At 45.1% G+C, this 20,447-nt stretch overlaps 1 protein-coding gene across 1 annotated transcript in view; it reads right to left on the minus strand.

Moving 5' to 3' along the window:
• Positions 1–20,447, minus strand: part of NBAS (NBAS subunit of NRZ tethering complex) — a 197,573-nt gene that overhangs the window by 141,005 nt on the left and 36,121 nt on the right. Inside the window, exons 12-19 of the mRNA XM_028140372.2 lie at positions 17,408–17,536; positions 11,190–11,253; positions 9,918–10,111; positions 8,287–8,544; positions 7,428–7,553; positions 5,022–5,173; positions 3,743–3,880; positions 3,416–3,494 (exon numbers count right to left, since the gene is read on the minus strand). Of these exons, the coding sequence (XP_027996173.2) occupies positions 3,416–3,494; positions 3,743–3,880; positions 5,022–5,173; positions 7,428–7,553; positions 8,287–8,544; positions 9,918–10,111; positions 11,190–11,253; positions 17,408–17,536 (1,140 nt within the window). The remainder of the gene's footprint in view (positions 1–3,415; positions 3,495–3,742; positions 3,881–5,021; positions 5,174–7,427; positions 7,554–8,286; positions 8,545–9,917; positions 10,112–11,189; positions 11,254–17,407; positions 17,537–20,447) is intronic.

The raw sequence follows: 20,447 nt of genomic DNA on the forward strand, positions 1-20,447 counted from the left end.
ACCAATGGACACAGACAGTAGGAGGGTGAGGGCATGTGCTGGGGGGTGGGAGCGGCTGGGGGAAAGGTCAATGGTGGGAAAAGGAGACTTATGTGTTACTTTAAACAATAAAGAATTTAAATTTAAAAAAAGAAAAATGATAATATATATAGTCTATATTATTTAAAAATCTAGTATGAAGACAAACAAGCCAACAGGACCAGGCAAAGGGAAACACTCGTCCGGGAGGGCAGGGAAGGCTTCCCAGGAGCAGCACGAAGCAGAAACAGGAAGGAGTTAGCCAGGGCGACTGCACGTGTAGGTCTCCCCACTACGATGTATGACTTAGGGCTCACGTCTGCCACGTTCAATGCTGACCCCAGAAACGTAGCATACATAATAAGTAAGCTATAAGTACTGTTAACTCTGAATTAATTCACTGAGAGGGGAAAGAGGGAAGAATGAGGACACGTGGAGGAGATGAGGAGGGAGAAGTTCCCTTGGGAACATGTTGAGTTTGGGCCCACAGCACAAGGAGCAGGAGCTGCCCGGGAGGCAGGTGGGTACACAGGTGAGGAGTTCTGGAGTGGAACATGATTCACACATGTGATGCAGTTCCTAGTACAGAAGCAAGTGTGATTCCAGGGAAAGGAAGTAGGATGAAATGAAAGGAGACTGAGGAACAACAAACACCATTTAAAAGGTGCGGGGCGGTGGTGGGCGGGGGGGGGGGGGGGGGGGGGGGGAGATCTGGATCTGAAAAGCAGGCAGAGGAGCAGACAGAGAAGTGGGGGGAGAGGAACTCAATGCACATCATCTCCGCTCTCTTCTGTTCAGTAAATTCCCCCTCACCCTCTCCTGGCTCATTCCCATTCGCATTCAAACAACACTTCCTTCTTCTGTGAAAACAGCCCTTAAGCCTTTCGAGGTCTCTAGCCACCACCTTCTCTGCTCCCTCCACCGTCAGACTTCTTGGGAGAGCGGCCCACACCCCAGGCTCCAATGCCCACTCCCCACTACTTCCTCAACTACCCGGCCAGCCGCTGACAACAATGCAAGTTAATGCAACTCCTGCCACAGCAGGAAAGGCCTCTCCGAGTATGGCCACAACCATTCTAACCACCGCTCCTCCCCTCCACTCACTGCTTCAGGAGCACATTTACCTCACTCCACAGGCCTCTCTGTGTCAGCTGCGGATCCTCAACAGGGAGGCCCAGCTATGCATTCCTGCTCCCCGTTTACTTGGACCAATTACTTACCTCCTCTAAGCCTGTTTTCATACCCATGAAATGGAGAGGTTAATAGTATCCACTCTGGGAACTGACACTAGCTGACAAAGGTCCTCAGCACATGTGTGGGTTCTCTTCCCTACTGAACCCCTAACAAATATTTTCTGAGCTCAGCAAACCAGGCATCATTCTAAGCTCGGGGAGACTGCAGCAAACACAAACCCCTACCTCTGCGGAGCCTCCATTCCCGGGTCCCGAGCCCCTAGACCTGCCTTCCTTTATTCAGGACTAGTTGAAACAGGACCCCTATTTCTCCTGATGTAGTGTCGCCTCAGATATCTCCAGGAAAAAGGGAACTTTCTTCTCCATTAGGCTCCCTCCCAACGTTTCGCACCTTCATTATCATCAGTTATTTCCTACCTAGAAACAGATTGTTTCTTTGTCACCTCTTGACCTCCAGCACTGTTTTAATATCTGGCATGTAGCAGGCACTTGAATAACGTTTAAATGAGTCCATTTTCATCTCATCTATCACATAATTAATAAAATAAGCCATGCCCTGTGATTAAAATGCAATGCCTATCTCTAGCACTATCTACTTATTAGCCATTGTACCCATACTAGAAGCCCGATGCACGAAATCTGTGCATGGGCAGGCCTGGCCGGCGATCAGGGCCAATCTAGGGGACAAACACCAGGGCGATTGGGGGGCCCCCCGCTGGCACCCGCCTTGGCTGGCCTGGGGCCTGCGGGCTGGGGCAGCTCCTGCATTGAGCATCTGCCTCCCTGGTGGTCAGTGCAAGTCATAGCGACTGGTCATTCTGCCGTTAGATCTATTTGCATATTAGGCTTTTATTATATTATATAGGATATCTCCATTTCTAGGCTTTAACAGCCAAATTCAACTTCACCTTTCAAAAGCTTAATTTAATTCCCTGAAACAGTGGGTTTAACAAATACTTTAAATATCACTATTACCATGTAATAATAAATGTCCTTACTACTGTCAAACAGGAAATACCAATTCAATAACTAAAGAATAATGAAAAAAAAGAAACTGGAACTTTTCAAGATCTTGTCATTGGTAATATGAGGGCTAACAATAAAAGAATGATAAACTATATCTTATACTGACTTCCGCAGTTCACAACATGCTTTTATATATTACCTCAAAATATCACAGAGCCCAGACATAATTAAATGCTATGCTTTTAAAAATATGATCATCCAACATTCAAAATGGTTGTACTATAGATTAGGAAGTTTTTGTAACCTGTTTGCGTGAAAGGATATACCCATTGCTATGGTTTTTAATAACTGCAGAACTAGCCCTCTTTTGTCACTAGTATTTTATCTAAAAGCACTTCCATCATATTAGCAGGCAGGGAATCAAATGCTTTGGGATTTGCCTGCAGGCATCAGAAGGACTAAACACCTCCATTACTCTGGGGATAGGCATCACATCATTGGGTGTGACATCCTGAGTGCCTGCTATGTGCCAGTCCCAGGGCCAATAAGGGTATGCCCACAGAGAGGAGACATCCAGAGGCTGAGAACGTAACCTGCAAGCGGAGTCACACTTGCACGGCTAGAAATGTGTGCCATCCTGGGTAACCTCAGCTATCGGGGCACTGGGAGAGCAGTCTGAGCTGGGTATGTACTGAAATGTTTCTCCTTACAGTGCAGAGCGCCACGGAAATGCCCAACGTGGCGACATCTGCGTGTGCCTACCTGAAGAAACAGATACGAAGTCTACTTTTTTAAGTTCAAGTGTCTAATTTTGGCCATCACTGGATCAAAGTTCAATTAACTAAGTTCAACCTACTAACAAGTCATTAAAATAAAATATTCACGTTAGGATTATTAAAACATATTATATACTAAAATTTGGTACTGGAGACAGCTGTATTCCGTAACCTTAAAGTTGAAATATAAAATGAAAGTAAATGAAAGACTGCAGATGCAGGAAACAGATACAGTGACGTGGCTAAAGCACTCCTGTTCCCTAGACTAACAACATCCCTCTGGCCCTTCACAACCTCTAACTTGACTAACACTGGTACACAAGAGAACCTGTTTCTGGGCACAATGAACTTTTCCCACCTAAGTACTTCTAAAGACCAAGAAAGCCAGGTATCAGGGCAGCCACAGCATTTGTAATGACAGACCAAATAAACATAACTGGCTTGATTAAAACTAGCCCCTACCTCATAGGTGGCCAGCCGGTCTAAGTAGGTTAATAATTTCAGTCTACAACGGCAGAGTTCCTTCTGTTCCAGCGTTAACCTGTTTTGAATAAATAAATCAGGCCACTTATATTTACAAAAAAGCACATTTCTCTAAGAGTTAAAAAGATCTATATTCTATTGAGCCCCAAATTCATGGAATAGCAGACAAAAGCACAAAGGTAAAATATGAATGCACTTGATGTAAGTTGCTGAAACAATTTAGAGCAATTATCGCTAATAAAGGACGTAGTTAGGTGACTAATTATTTTAAAGAAATTGCCCAAGGAGCAGTAATGCACCCCTTACTCCGAAAAGTTCACTAAGCGAAGCAGTTCTCCTCTCCTCCTGCGCTCCTTCTCCTTCACATTCTGGGCGGACTCGTCCTCGGGCAAGAGCTCCTCATAGGAGATGCCCTCAATGTCTACCTCACCAGGTAACGTAAATCTGCAGGAAAGAAAACACACATCTACTTTGATTTTTTTTTAATTTCATGTAGTGAAAACCCACTCTCCCCTCCTGTGACTGACTTTGTCTTTGCTTGGATTTCCACGGAAACAACTCCTCACTGGAAAGAAAGCTGTGGCCATTGTAGCAAAGTGGCTCACTGGTTATACCCCTAGGGATGGCAAATATCACCAGGTCATCAGTGATCAGCACATCGAGAAATTTTTAAAATCAAGAAGATGAAAACTACTCGGGAAAAAATGCACCCGATGTGAAACAGCCTATGAAGAAAACGTTGCCCCGACTTTACAATTTGAATCACTGCTATTTAAGGTCTCAAAATGATAGTGAATGTCGGTCTCCTTCACATTATTGATGCATCAGATATCCTATCACATTTGTATCTCACAAAAATGTGCCAAATGTCTGGTGAGCAATGGCTCTCAGCAAATCACTCTATTTTACTATTAACTGACATTTGTACGGGGCTTAAAGGTTTATGAGGTGCTTCCACCAGATATATAGTTTAATCACTTCAGATAATTCTGGGAGGCTGGTGTGATGTCACAGATAAAGAGAGTGAATGAGCCTGGCTGGCGTGGCTCAGTGGTTGAGCATCAACCTATGAATCAGGAGGTCATGGTTCAATTCCTGGTCAGGGCACATACCAGGGTTGCAGGCTCGATCCCCAGTGCGTGGGGCGTGCAGGGGGCAGCCAATCGATGATTCTCTCTCATCACTGATGTTTCTCTCTCGCTCTCCCTCTCCCTTCCTCTCTGAAATCAATAAAAATATATTTATTTTAAAAAAGGAAGTGAATGAAGCTCATACTTGCCTAAGGGGGCTCGTTGGCCTTATTGGCACACTAGGTATGTGCCTGAAGCCCAGAGCTTAGAAGTGGCCAGTGCTCGGTAAGTGTTTGTGGCATTTGCTCTTTTCCTATCGTCAGGCTATCATACGTAAACACATTTCACTAAAAGGAAAGACAACTGGGACCTCAGAGAAGACAGCACTGATCAAAGGCAACTGCTTCATCACAGAACAACCTGAATAGAGGAACGTTCGCCCTTCCCAACGTCTCAGCTTAAAAGCATTCACAACGCCAGCTGCACTTCTGCGCCCCAAGCCTTCTGTCACCAACCTGCCATCATCCACTCCTCTCCCGATGGCCAAGAGCGCCTCCAGGTCTGTGCCTTTCAGGCCATACTGCAGCAGCTCTTTCGCAGCGTCCACGTTTTCAGGAACTCTTTCCAGACACTCATGCAGAACCCAGGACCGTTTCTTTATTTTACTCTGGATGCACAGAAAATGAAACACAGAGGCGCCAATCAACCCACACCACCCATTAGCAGCTGACAGCTGCCTCTAGAACTGTAAAGCTATACCTCAAGGAGCGTAGGCAGCTGCTGGAGAGGGTCAATAGAACCAAGCTAATTCCCGCTCCCCAGTGGTGATTAGAATTCGCTGTCGCGAATGTGGTTCCAACTGCTGTCTTTCTTCTTTTAATGAAACGCAAAGCTACGTATTCATTTTTGGAAACAGAAAAATAAAAAACTTTCCAAACGTTTATAGTTGCTTTTCAGTTTTCATTGGGGCTATATAATAGAGTAGAAAATAAAGCAGTAAGCCCAGATAAGATGTAACCAGCATGCGTAACTTTGAAACAAATCTAATGAAGCATAGCGCATCAAGGTTCTGTGTCTATTTGACCGTGAGATGTGTCACTAAGTATGGATGATAACTGAATCACAGAAGTCATAGCATGCTGTTCTTTGGAAAGACCAAGGGCCTATTCCTCCCTCCCAACTGCTTCCTCTGACTCCATTCAAAACCCTTGACTCACCCTCTTCATAGGAAGACTCATTAGTTATAAAACTGAAAAATTGACTCGTACACTATATTCTTTTACACATTCTAGCATATCAATTCTTTCTTCAAATGTCTCTTAATTCATTTCCTCTTTTCCGTGTCTGTGGCCTGCATTCCAGTGTCTGTCATCAACAACCAGCACCTGCGACACTGTAGGAGTCCTCGCCCTTTGCAGGGTTCCCTCACCTTGCTCCTTCCACCCCGGTTCATCTTCTACACCACCTTCCCCTGCACCTCCACAGTCAGATCGCCACAATCATCCCCCACCCCCTGAAGATAAAAAGCCCAAGTCATCATGCGCTTTCAACAACACACCCCCACCCCCAAACCCTAACCAATGTGTCTTTCTAATCACATTTCACAGTGTTTCCTCTTGTGGACTATCAGACCCAGCAGACTGGTTTACTTACAGAGCTCATTATTCATCCAAAAAATATTCACTGCCAGGCACTGGACTAGACTGGAGGACGCAGCAATGAATAAGACAGACGTGGTCACTGGCCTCATGAGTCATGCTCATGTTCTTCCCGTTTGCTCAGACATGCGGTCCCTCTCCCATCTCTGGAAGGCCTACTTTGAGTCCTTTCAAATCCTGCTCAAAACGTCCTCACTAGATAAAGCCTCCCATAACTACTGGGTCTGTAATGACCGCTCCCTCACTGGATTCCCACAGCACTTCCGTGGAACCTTCTGTACAGATATTTATATCTTGGGCATGAAGCTTGTCCTCTCGGTCAGATTACAAGCTCCCTAATAGCAGACCCCGTATTCAAGCCTCTCCTCTCCCCATTCACCGTCCCAGCACCACCTCTCACTGAATTTCACTTCCCAGTGAGGGGGGGGCCTCCCAGACTATGCCCGCCCACTCCAGTGGGAGTTTTTTCTTTTCAGTCCTAGACAGGGCTCCTATCCACCAGCCCTGAGCTGAAAAAATGCCAATGGCGGGTTTCTTGCTTGCCAGTCTCTAGGGTTTTCCAACCCCCACTCACTGACGTACCCCAGCAATAGGCACCCGGCTTGCCCATCCGTCCCGCCTCTTTCTGCCTGCCAACCTTGGCAATTATGGAGCGAGCTCAGCAACTAAGGAGCAGTCCTGGCCCACAACATCCAGGAGGACTGCAATTCCGTCCAGTGTGCTGCAGCCTCCTTGTCCAAGGAGGTCCGGACCCCGGCCGGGGACGAGGCCTCCCTTCCGAGGCTGCCCCGTGCCCACCAACCCCTCTCCCTCCCCCCTCCCCCCGCACGCTCCTTCAGCCCTAGGTGGAAGAATTCCTTGGCATCCTCTGTACCCCTTTATAGTTAATCTGTTGTTACTATAAAATAATTCTCACATTAACACTTTCCCTGCTCTAATTGCCTTATGGGTTCTGGCTCCTGGTGGGGCCCTGACTGATATAGGTGAAGAGAAGTAACTGAGGTAGATGAGGAGGGAGGATTCGCCCCAAACCTGGCTGTCGGCTGGTTTATCAGTAAATATTCATCCATGCATCTCCAGCACAAAAGCCCAGCTACAGGGCCAATAACATAGGATAACAAGGTAATTTTTCCGGGTTGAGTAAAACATACATCACCAGCTTCAGAAAAGTCAGCAATATAAAGTACTCTCATATGAAGCCGTTAGCCGAAAGATATTCCATAAATTGGAATGTTACCACCTTACCAAAGTCTTGGAACCTACCAGGTAGTTCTGAATGGAAGCGATGTTGACCGCCGACTTCCTCCACTGCCTCTGGTACACGAGGTCAGTGTCCAGGCCGTAGGTCTGCGCCAGAGACAGGGCTTCCTCATACTCTTCACTCTCGATCTTCGGACGAGGAAAGGGACACAGGACCGTTACCGAGCTGCCCCGGGTCACTGGGATGGTGTGATGAGCGATGAATCCCCCTAACCTGGTCAGCATTCCTAACTAGTCTCATGGCAGACAGATCCAGCGCTTATCTGAGCACTTTCACACAAGCGGAGAGAAGAGGAGGAATGCCCACGTTTACAGAGCAAACTCAGGAGGAGCAGTGCCAGCTGCCTGGCCGGGCGCAGGGCTCGGCCCAGGGCGATCAGGAGCAGCACCGCTGGGAGAACCCTGGGCGACCCAGTCTGCCTCCACGCAGAGCCGTGAGAAAGCGCCCGAGCAGGTCTCCCCGCACCACCCGGAGCCTGCAGAGACCCACACAAGGCCACGGGAGGGGCAGCAGCATCCTGGCCTAAGCCACAGCGTGGACAAGCTAAGTGAATTCATCTTTCATCACTTTGTATTTTCATCGAGAGAGACGTCGATGTGAGAGAGACAAATCAATTAGCTGCCTCCGCACTCTGCCCCGATCAGGGCCAGAGATCGAACCTGCAACCCAGGTACAGGCCCTGGACTGGAATTGAACTCACAACCCTTCAAAGCGAGGGCCGATGCTCTAACCACTGAGCAAAGCCAGCCAGGGCAAAACAATTCCTCTTTAAATTCCTCCCGTTACTAAAAAAAGAGGTCTTTGTCTCAATCCCCTCGGTGAACTCGGGCTCCCGCGAGCACTGCGGTGGGATGCGCTCACCTTGCGGTGGTACAGCTCCTCGGGCGTGGTGGAGCGCAGGCTCACGAGGCGGTAGTGCTTGGTGATGGCCCGCGGGCGCTTCCGCGGCGGGGCGAACCGCTCCATCTCGGTCACCAGGTACAGGCCCTGTTTGACGTACCCGAAGTAGCGAGCCTTGGCGGACACTTCCTGATCAGAATCGGCGTCCTCCTCCCCTTCGTCGTCCTCTGCACCCCTCGTCTCCAAACGAGAGCGTTTGGGGGCAAGTTTGATCTCACACTGAACGGAACAGAGGGGTGTTAAACTAACAGTGAGGAACCGAAGACAAGTGTTAGCGTTAACGAGAAAAACACTTTTAATTCCACTCTGGCTTGATTCCTTTCATCAGGCGTGTGATTAAAACTAAAAACGGAACTCAAAGGCACCCAACAACAAACATGATATACGTCAACCGCTCCAGAAGCGTTCAAATGCACTGCTGGCTGCTGATCTCCAAAACCAAAGCCCGCTTTAATAATAAGTCATTAGTATGATCTCGTGCATACACGCCTGGTGATTATTCCAGGGACATGAAGGAGTCGAGAATGTTAATTTCTTCACTGCTGCTATTTTCATACCAGCTGTGGAGAAGACGATGACTTGTTTTATCTGTTTAGAAAAGGAACATGAATGTATGTATTTCCTCTACTGAGAAGTGTCCAGGAGCTTCACAAAGTTCCGAGTCTGGAAGCCTGACGGGTAAAGATAACTTTCATTTCAGACTTAACAGAGTTGGCTTAGAAGTTAGGCCTTAATTCTCTCTAAGTAACATAAACTGTGGAACAAACTTGGAGGTGAAAAGTACTTGTCCATCTACATCGAAGTGAAAGCTATTGAAGGATGTTAGCCTTCAAAGACTGACAATAAGAATTTTAAATGACCAAGACATAACTTTAAATTACTAGCCTCTATTTTCCAGTCTTTTGTCATGATAAACAAGCTTTTTTTTACTAAAAAAAAAAAAAAAAAAAACAATTTTTTTTAAGTTGTCATATTCATAGAAACAGGTTAAAGACTATATTTCTTAGGTAGCAATAACTCACACATTTTAAAATGATTAATCTAGAAAAAAAGAAAAATCTATCATGTCAGTGAAGAAAAAAATAGTTATAGACAGCAAAATGACTATCCATTTTCCCCATTCTTGTACAGATGCAAAATTTTTAATTGACTAAACAATAGATCTTTTTTATACTGCACTCAAGCTGTGATTTCAATCACAGACTTTTGTTCTTAAAGCCAAAATTAGAAAATGGGATAACAAATTAAAAAAAAACACAGACCTTGCCCTAGCCAATTTGTCTCAGTGGGTAGAAAGTCAGCCGTGGACTGAACGGTCCCGGGTTCAACTCCAGTCAAGGGCATGGACCATGGTTGCAGGCTTGATCCCTGGCCCTCGTCAGGGTGCCTGCCGGAGGCAACTAATCGATGTATCTCTCTCACATGGATGTTTCTCTCTCTCCCTCACCTCCCTTCCTCTCTCTCTAAAAATCAATGGAAAAATGTCCTCGGATGAGGATTAACAAAGAGAAAACAAATACAGAGCTTTAGGTTTGGGTGAAATTCATGGTGTTTTTTCAAGCACACTGGATGCGCTGGAAGGAAAGCATTACCTCCAAACTTAAAAATCCCCCGTCGTGGGCAGCGGTGACTTGAGGTGCCGGTTCAAACCACTCACAGGATTTCCCCAGTAGATTCTTCAAAGTTTTCGCGGAGGAAACGGTCAAAGCACCTGAGCAGCGAGCCAAGATCACGGCACTGTCCGCCCACCAATTCACATCGACAAGCGGGTACAGGGACTCTTTATCTAAAGGGGTAAAGGGAGCCACTGCTCATGCACCCGCCAGTGTGGGCTGACTACCACACATCTGGTCCAACAGTCAACTTAAAAACCAGACTGGGGCGCTAAAGAGACGTCAAATAATGAGAACAAGTAAATTACAAGTCATCACTCTAATTCTAACAAAACGGTAATCTATAAGAATAAAAGGGTAATAAGCTAATTAGACCGGACGTCCTTCCGGACGAAGCCGGGCCAGAGGGAAGCAGCCCAGGTCCCGGGCACCTGCCGGCGCCTGCTGGTGGCTGGAGCGAAGCCCAGGTCCCATGTGCCAGAGGGAAGCCGGTGCCGGCAGCCGGGGGAAGGAAGGCCTGCTCTTGAATGAATTTTCGTGCTTTGGGCCTCTAGTTTATTTAATAAACACCTGAGTGCCAAGAATTTGCCAAAGTTCAAAATCACAGGGAAGCAGAGTTCCTCTCAAAAAATGAAACATATAGCATCTACTTCACCATTTTCAACATAACACACTGAAAGGTAGGTGGGTACAAAGTGTACAAATCATCAAGGTTATAAAATACTTTGGAAAATATTCACACATCACTTTTCAGACAAACAGTAATATGAGAATTATACCCTTTTTAAAAATACAAGACAGATGTATAATGGTTTTCAACGCTGACTGCCTCTCACACTTGTGAAGGGGATCAGGGTAAGGGCCGACCCAAAACACGCCACTTGGACATAAACACTTTAAGCTGAAGGAATTCAAGAAACTCGGAGTTCTTTCCCTTTGTCTTGTCACTGCTCTAAAATGTACTGTCCCTTTCCTAAGATGCTACAGACGCCCAATTTCCAACCAGCCCTTGGAGTTCCTCATCTGAGGGTGCTCCCGGGGTAAGGCCCTGTGCATGCTAATAGGCTTCTGCTGTTTTCCTCTTGTTCCTCTGTTTTGGCAGTCTAATTTTCAGGGCCCAGCCAAAACCCAAGAGGATGAAAAGAAAAAGATTTGTTCCCTCCCCTACATCCGTATGTCATCTAAAGAGCACCTTCAGTATACAATCGGAGTCTCTTAAGGTGTTTAAATATCATATTTCACACGACTCACCTTTGACCTTTTTCCTCTTCTCCGTAGAGAGTGTCCAGTCGGGATTGAGGTCATCATAGCCTGGCTGCATAGGAAAACATGCACATGACTTCCTGGGTCAGCAGTGTAAGAAGGTGTGAGAGCATCATCAAGGCGCTGCTTCCCTTTGACCTCTCAGTTTACTTAGTTAAAATCTACTCCTCTCCTCACTCTTGAAAAGCAACTGTTCTTACACTTAAAATGTGCACATCGCATGTTGGGACCGAATTTGATGAAAACAGTGTGCATGAGACCAATAAGACAGCAAGTATACAACTAACACAAACGGAAACAAGATACACTAACAACTGACTCCGCACACACTCACACCCACTCGCCCTGACAGACGGGAGGACAGCCATGCCACTGGGAACACCAGTCCGACCCCGGCCACACTCACTGAGCAACCCCTTCAGGCTCAGCTTCCATGGCTCTGAGCTTGGACTCGACAACCTCCGAGCAATCCAGTCCCTTCTATGACTAAAAATCTACTAAGTTAAGTATATAAGCATGCAATCTTTAAACTGAGTCCATTCATATTCTAATCTCATGGCAACATAATGTTCTGTCCACCTTTGTGGATGCAAAGACACATCATTGTCTCTCAAATATCCTAAAACTGCGATTACACCACTATCAGACTCCCTTTTGGCTCCCTGTTAATTACTTAATCTTCAGAATTACAATAGTACAGAAAAAGACCGTCCCCAAAAAAAGTCATTTGGGCGTTTATCTGAAATCTTCAGGCTAAAAAGTGATGCTATACTTGAGTCAAATATGCTTTTCATGCCTGGCCGGTGCTGCTCAGTGGCTGAGCATCGACCCATGAACCAGGAGGTCAAGGTTGGATTCCCAGTCAGGGCACATGCCTGGGTTTCAGGCTCAATCCCCAGTAAGGGGCATGCAGGAGGCAGCCGATCAATGATTCTCATCATCAATGTTTCTATCTCTCTCCCTCTCCCTTCCTCTCTCTGAAATCAATTTGGAGGTGTAGAGGTGTAGACGTAGATGTAGATATAGATATATAAATATGCTTTCACCTTACACTGTAAACATATATATGCTATTACCAACTTATCAGTGGCTATTTACACTATTAAAAATTGATAATTCTTTCCATGGCTTGAAAGAACTTCCTATCCTCTACTACTATAATAAGTCACTCAGAGTAGTCCCCAAGAACAGAAGATCTAATTCTTTAAACTTTACCAAAAAATGCTACATTTACTTGGGGAGGTGGGGGGAAGAAGGTTAAGTTTATATACTAAGGGAAGAAATAGATTCTCCTGGTTGACTTCGTCAGCCTTCAACTCTGAGGACTCTACAGAAAACCGTGAGCGGGCCATGCTTTAGACAAGGGGTACACGCTCTGTAGGCAGCGAACCCTGACCTCGCCATGCTTTAGACACGTGGTACACGCTCAGTAGGCTGGTGCTCGGAGGGCGGATCACCAAGCTCCCATGACCCCGCAGAGCAAACCAGGGGACTCGCTCCTGGCACCACACTGATGCGTTCTGAGAAGAATCTCCATGTTACCCCGCTTTGTATGGCCTGCTACCACATGTCTGCACACAGCCTCAGGTGCCCTCACTTTAGTGTCATGGTCGCCTGGAGAAGGATGTCTCAAGAAACCATTACCGATTTTGTATAGAAAGGCTGTTGGCTAAACCAACGTTTTCTTCACATGTAAGAATTTTTATCTGTTGCGTTTGTTTTTTTAATGGCTAGAAGCTAAATATAGTGAAGCCCCTGCCTCTGACAACATAAAAACAACCTTTCAAAAGTTTATTCATTCCGCAAACATTTATTAACATTTAACATGCCAAGCCCCATGTTAGACGCCATGGAAGAAGTGCACATGTGGATCCTATGTCAAGGAGCTCAAGCAGTGAGGCTGTGGGATCAGCTGTGGATTGTATGGAGATTCAGCACCTGAATGGCCATCTTCTCACCCATCCCTCATTGATTCGTCCATCTAACAACACTAGTCCTTACCTACTATGAGCCAAAGAGAAAATAAAATGGAAATGAAAAAGGTGAGTTTTCTGTCTACTACGTCTAAGGAAGTACAAAGAGGCAAGTAATAAAACTTCTTCAGAGAAAAATTAAGGCCAAAAATGAGATGTAAATATATAAACATGACATATGGGAAATGTTTGAAATGAAAATCACGTTAGCAGTTTGCTGTATTCCAGAGATGAACAAAGCTCCCCATGCACAGATTTCCAGCCAGATGGAGTTCGTATTGACAATGAAAGCCAAAGTCTTGAATCAACTCAAAACCAGACAGACGTAAATCAGAGCAGGCACTGGCACTACTATCTTTAATCATTAGGTTTTATAGAGAAAATAATCACACAAAGCACAATATAAAAACTACTGAAGTTGCAAATCACATCAAGAAAGCCCCAGATGAGCTGAATCCACCGTTTGGTTAAAGGGTTTACATTTGTACAGGGCAACTGCAACCTTAGCTTCTTCTCAGGCAAGGCTTGAGGTAAAATTATGAGCTCTAACTATATACTATACATTGTCACAGCATCTATTTTGAACTAAGTGGCTCATGCACTCATTTTCCAGGGCAGCAATAGAGAGGCAGAGCCCTGTCCTGCGAGGCTGGCCCAGCGTCACCTGACTATGGCCAGAGGAGGGAGAGAAGAGCAGCTGTTTACATGTTTCTAAGTGTTTTCAGCCTGTCAGGAGCACACGTCGAGCCGCTCACTTGTTAACATCACATCTCCAGGGTCTCTACATAGCGGAGTGCACAGCTCCAGGGGGAGGCATTCGTGTCCATGGCACGGGCTCTCCCCCCGTTTCCCCCCAATATCGCCGCTAGTACCTGATCTGTTCAGATGAAGGTCAGTGTGTCTCAATGTGAGCACGATAAGATACTCTGAAAAAAGGCTTGCCCTATGAAATCACAGGGCCTGGTCAAAAAGAAATCTTGATTCTAAAACTAACATTTAATGGCCTAAGCTCACCGCATGGAGCACTATTCCTATCTATTAAAATGAGTATAAACCCATTTTTTTACTGAATAGGGTTTCTGTGAAGCAAATGAAACAGATGAAAACTGCTCTGTGGACAGCCAACCCTTAAGGCACAAAAGCTATTTATGCCCAACAGTCCTTCCTGCCAACACCATCAACCGAATTGATGTGCCTTTCCTCTGAGCTTATCTTTTCATAATATGAACTTGTTATGTTATTGATTTGTTTATCATTTCCCTTGCAAGACTATGAACATCTTAAGGGCAAGGACTGGGACTTATTGCATTTTCTACTCTGGCATTTGGTAGAGATTCAAAAAAATCGCTGAACTTTATTTTATGATTATTGTTATGAATATAGTAGCTACTTACTCTTTATAGTACTGTTACAAGCTATATAGCACTTACTCTAGCATGCTAGATTTTAATGACTCCTTCACATACCAAAGGCCAAACCTAAAATGCTCAATCCAACGTGGTTAATCCCCAGAATACAGGTGGAAGACTCGAGCAATGTGTGGGTGCTCAGCCTCCCTTTGCTGCACAGCGTTACCATCCTCGTCTCATGCCCCACCCCCGCATGGACTGTGGACATTATAAAGTTAAGGGTTTAGCAATGACAGGCTATCTCAATTGTTTATTCTGGAGCCTGGGACACACTAACTAGCTCAGAGTTCAACATATCTGAGAGGAGAAGAGAGATCCGTGTTACATTCACTGAAGGAAAGGATTGTCTCTGTTCTTTTATTTTATTTTTTTTTTTTTTTTAATGTTTTTGTTTTGTTTTTTTTTAATATATTTTATTGATTTTTTTACCGAGAGGAAGGGAGAGGAATAGAGAGTCAGAAACATCGATGAGAGAGAAACCTCGATCAGCTGCCTCCTGCACACCCCCTACTGGGGATGTGCCCGCAACCAAGGCACATGCCCTTGACCGGAATCGAACCTGGGACCCCTCAGTCCGCAGGCCGACACTCTATCCACTGAGACAAACCGGTTTCGGCTGTCTCTGTTCTTTTAAAGGTCATCCAATAAATAAAGTCTAATAAACAGGGCTTTTTTCCGACCTTTTTAAAATGCATTTGTTTTCCAACGTGGTCATTTAAAGAGCATGGGCATCAGCTCCACTGCTTACCTGAGACCAACCCGGGGACAAGTGCTCAGGAACTAACCAGACTGCTTGGGGTCCCTGGGTCCCAGGCCCAGGAGGTGAGAGGGAAGCTCACTGAGGTACAACAGGTCAATCAGGCCTCAGCAACGCCCGATGAACTGCCCTTCTACACTAGAGACAAACTTCTAGCCCGATTTCATTCCTCCCACCATGCACCTGTTTTGCCATTTCTGAATGCCCTTCCATTCCTGTCCCATTACTCTACTGATGACCTAGTCCAACTACTGAGGTAGTTATTCATTCCTGAGTTTCAAGATTTTTAAACAATTTTTAAATTATTTTAATAGAATTATTATAAAATTCCAATTAATGAATAACATTATGAGTTAAAGAGTAATGGATTATACTGGCATTAATTGGCAACTAAGACCAAAATAATGTTAAAAAGATGAGTGTAGGTCAACAGATGTAATCTGTCTTTAGATACACACAAAAAGGCTATCCAGAATTTCAGTAAACAAAAAAGCATACTAATGGGTTTTTGCTCGAATAGCTCTTATGCTTCATATATGACATCCTAGGGTATTCATGAGATAAAATATTAAGTGTGCTTTCTATTAGGTGAATGAAAATAATTTAAGAAAACAGAAAGTCAGGGAGAGGGGAAATGCCATTAATATGAAAATTTTTCACCATTTAAGAAAAAATTTGCCCAAATGTAAAATTTCCCACATAAAATAGAATATCAGGATCTTCCCAAATGACGAAAGCTGAATACGTTATCACCATGTAAAATACAGGCACCTTTTGGATCCATTCTCTGGCATGCTTAGCTAAAACACGTTAAAGGAACAGTTTTGAGAGTTGACCCATTCCCCTTCTAGAGTGAAGATATAGTCAGATTAGCTATAATTTCAGGAGAGAGAGGGTCCCTTAAAGTTAGCTACCAAGGCCAAAGACCAAGAAGCACCTCTCCCATTTAGAACCAGTTGTAGACTCGGGAAGTGAGAGAGAGTGGTAGAGATGCAGAGGCCAGATTAAATTCAAGGTAGGAGCTAAGCGGAAAAATAATCTTCCTAAACTTGTGTTGAAAATATCGAAGAACTGAATAGCAAAAATGAGTAAATTAAGTCTGTGAAAAGAGTAAAGAAAATGTAGAGACACTTTCTCGTTTCCTCTACTAATATGAAAAAAAAAATGCTGTTAGTTTATTAAGAATGATTTTAATAGTGCAATTTAACTGGTGAAATGAAATTTAAAAGAACTCTCAAAAAGGACATCACTCCATTCATGTCATTCAGGGAAAATGCTCTCATCTTCGAATTACAAAACTATCCACCAAAGCTGGTGACAAGGTATTTCTACAGGCAAAGGGAAACAGGAAAGTGAAAGAAGGGAAATTAACCCTTAAAGTGCTGAAATGTACAATAACCCTGATAAGAGGAAAAGCTCTGTAACATAAACTATATGCAATTGAGAAGATTTTCTTTAAATCTTCAGTCTACCACAATACATGGCATTCTACAAGCCGACCTCGCTTGCCCATCATGATTCTAAATTATAACTGATGTTGATTCTGTTCCGAAACAACTCAGTCATTTAAAAACCTGTCATTGTAAGACATTAAAAAGTTAACAGTTCTATCTTTCTCAGTATCTTCACTATCCATTTTTTGAGTGATAACTCCCTTCAAGCCAATAAGTAAGTCCAGTATTACTAGCATTGCAAAATTTGGGAAGAATTGTAATGCTTTTAGAATACTGACCCTCCAAAGTTTTAATCACATTAGTTGACTTTTGCTAAAAAAACTAACATCTCTATTCTGTATTTCTGGAAGGAGAAAAGGGGGGAAATGGAGAATTAATGGACAGATCACACTCCGTATTCAGAGTGCACTACACTGGAAATTAACATCAGTACACAGTGCTGCTCTAGTTTTTATCTGCCCTACTACACTGAGAATATAACTTAACTAAAGTTTGGAATGATGAGAATAAACTATGTAGTGCACTACAGTAAGATACCTACAAAATGAAATCAGCATTACCAGTGCTCACCCTTCAGCGAGAGGCATTCTAAGCTCAGAAGTGAGAGACGTACCTGCTCATTTTGATTCCACTCGCCTTGCTGCTTCAGGGATGGGACGGCCCAGATGCTTAGTTTCCCTGAGAAGTGAATGGCCGCCAGGAGGGTCCCATCTGGAGAGAGGCTCATCTTAAAGATCCCATCCTACACAGAAATTGTATCACATTAATGACAGGGCGAGGGCGTGCAGCTCAGTAGAAATGACTGCCAGAATTTAATAACACACTTCAGAGGGTGCCATGTCATCAATGATCTCTCGTAATTAAGGGTTCCAGCAGCTTCATGACATTATAAATGTGCTCCGGCATATAGAAACAGGACTCTCGCCCTTAGGGAGGATTTTTACATCTATTTTATAGTGTAATAATTTCCATATCACCCCAAAACCAAATATGATATCATTATAAAAATATTCCTTAATACCACGCATCAATTACCACAAGTTCTCAATAACTTTTATGGGTTGATGTTAAGTAGATTGTGAATTTCTTGAATTTTGGGGTCCACATCTTTACAAAATCCTGTCTGTACACAATGTCTGGAATATGCTATCCATCAGAGACAGGCACAAATCATGCCTCGGAAGAGAAGGAAAGGGAGGAGAAGGAAGAAAGAGACAGAAGAGAAGAGGTGATGGAACCACGGCGGCCAGGGGAAGAAAGGCATGTCTTAACGTGGGGAGCACTATGAATGTTTAAGCCGGCAAATGACCCCATTGAAAGACTACCAGTAATTGCTGACAGAGGAGAGAAACCGGGTATTTACTGATTTTACGTGGCCAACCTCAGAGTACACAGAGAAAATCTTACCTTTCAAGTCCTACTCATTCAAAGAATCTCAGGCCTTTCCTACGAGAAAACCAGTCTTGCTCAGCTACCACGAGAGGAACCACACAAGCAGAGCGATCACCTGCCTACCCCCGACAACAGACTCAGAAGAATCCAGCACACTAACTGGACATCTTCTTCCCAGTCAGCGTGGATTAAGGACAGGCTCTAAGGTAGTTTACCCTCGAGACTAAAACAGAGACCTGAAAATGGCAGCCCAGCACCTTACTTCTCCTGAACCCTTAGAAAATCTGGCAACACAGGGCCCCCAGCCCCAGACGGTAATAATCGGGCAGGACTAGGTAGCATTCGTGCCCTTAGGAGGGTCATGCCCCCACCATTCCCTGTGATGGCCCAAGAACAGTGCCAAATATCAGCTACAGAACTAAAACCCAAACGTGACTATACCAAAAATCCAGAATTACACCTGACTCAATTCACCATGTTATCTACATTACCGTCATAAACAAACAGAACAATTGGAGGAAGTGAGGAAATTGCTGGATGAGTAGATAGAAGACATCAGGATGTGCTAATCTCAGTGAAGATTAGCATCCTCTAATCTCACCTTACCTGGATAGAACACTCTACACCAGAAAGCCAAAACTAAATATAAGAAAGGTTAAAATACAAATGCCTGGGAAAGAGAAGCAACAAAAGCAAAAGCACTCCACGCACTTTTGACTACTGCACCTCCCTTCCGTGCGATGGAGACAGGCCCGGGTAGAAGGAGAAGGACCAGGCATCTTCCTCCCACAGCCCTAGTTCACAAGCCTATGGTTTTGCATAAAGTGAGCCTCAGAAACATGCATGCTTAGGAGCTGACGCATCTCTCACCGTCCTTTGGCGTTTACAAAGGAAGAAACGGAAGAGCATTCAGTGCAGACAGCAGAACCTGAACGGGGTGCAGTCTCCGACCCCAGTCTGTCACTTCTGCTGCACCAAGATTACTGCCAGCTGGGCATGCCTTTCTAGTAGTCACAGGCATGCTCCCCCATAGAAATTATGATCAGGTACCCTTTACTGTTTTTGTCATCAAAATAATTAGTCACATGTGACCTATGTGGTAACTCCCAGAGATTACCAAGGCTTGCTTAAACAACTCCATTAAAAATGCTCTCAAAGCGAGAAGAAAGTTTATGAATCTATTTAATAACAACAAACAGAAAAATGTACACTGAATGCAATAGTATGAATAATTTACCAACAACACTGTGACCAGGAAAATAATGAATGAACATGCGAAATTTTCTTTTGATTTAATCTCTCCCTCCTTGCCTTCCTTTCTGTGTGGACACTTAAGCAATAACTGTATTAACTGACTGTAACAATTGCTTTTAATGGGGTGGGTTCTTGACCCCCCCTTAGTTTCATTTGATACTATGATATCCATACTGCAAACTTATCATTCCTCTTTAAGCATTTCGTTGTAGAAATTTGCAATCACACAAACAAAAGTTGAAATTATAGTATAACTAGTGGCCCGGTGCACAAAATTCGTGCACGGGGGAGAGAGGGAGTGTCCCTCAGCCTGGCCTGCACCCTCTCCAATCTGGGTTCCCCTCGAAGGATGTCCTACTGCTGGTTTACAGGGATCGGGCCTCAACTGGCAGTCGGACATCCCTCTTGCAATCTGGGACTGCTGGCTCCTAACTGCTCACCTGCCTGCCTGCCTGCCTGATTGCCCCTAACCACTCTGCCTGCTGGCCTGCTCCCCCCAAATGCCCCCCCGCCAGCCTGATCACCCCCAACTGCCCCCCGTGCCAGTGTGCTCGCCCCCAACTGCCCCCCCTGCCAGCCTGCTCACCCGCAACTGCCCCCCCTGCTGGCCTGCTCACTCCAAACTGCCCCCTCCCGCTATCCTGATCACCTCCAACTGACCCCCACTGACGTCCTGCTCGCCCCTAACTGGCCCCCTGCTGGTCTGCTTACCCTCAACAGCCCCACTCCCCACCAGCCTGATCACTCACAACTGCCGTCCCATCCTGGCCTGACCACCCACAACTGCCCTCCCCTCTTGGCCTCTAACCGCCTCTACCTTGGCCCCGCCACCATGGCTTTGTCCAGAAGAACATCTGGAAGGTCTCCTGGAAGGTCTCCCAGTCTAATTAGCATATTACCCTTTTATTAGTACAGATAGAGGCCTGGTGCATGGGTGGGGGCTGGCTGGTTTGCCCTGAAGGGTGTCCTGGATCAGGGTGGGGGTTCCCTTGGGGCATGAGGTGACC

Source organism: Eptesicus fuscus, chromosome 16 (genome assembly GCF_027574615.1).
Source record: "Eptesicus fuscus isolate TK198812 chromosome 16, DD_ASM_mEF_20220401, whole genome shotgun sequence".
NCBI classification, from domain to species: Eukaryota; Metazoa; Chordata; class Mammalia; order Chiroptera; family Vespertilionidae; genus Eptesicus; species Eptesicus fuscus.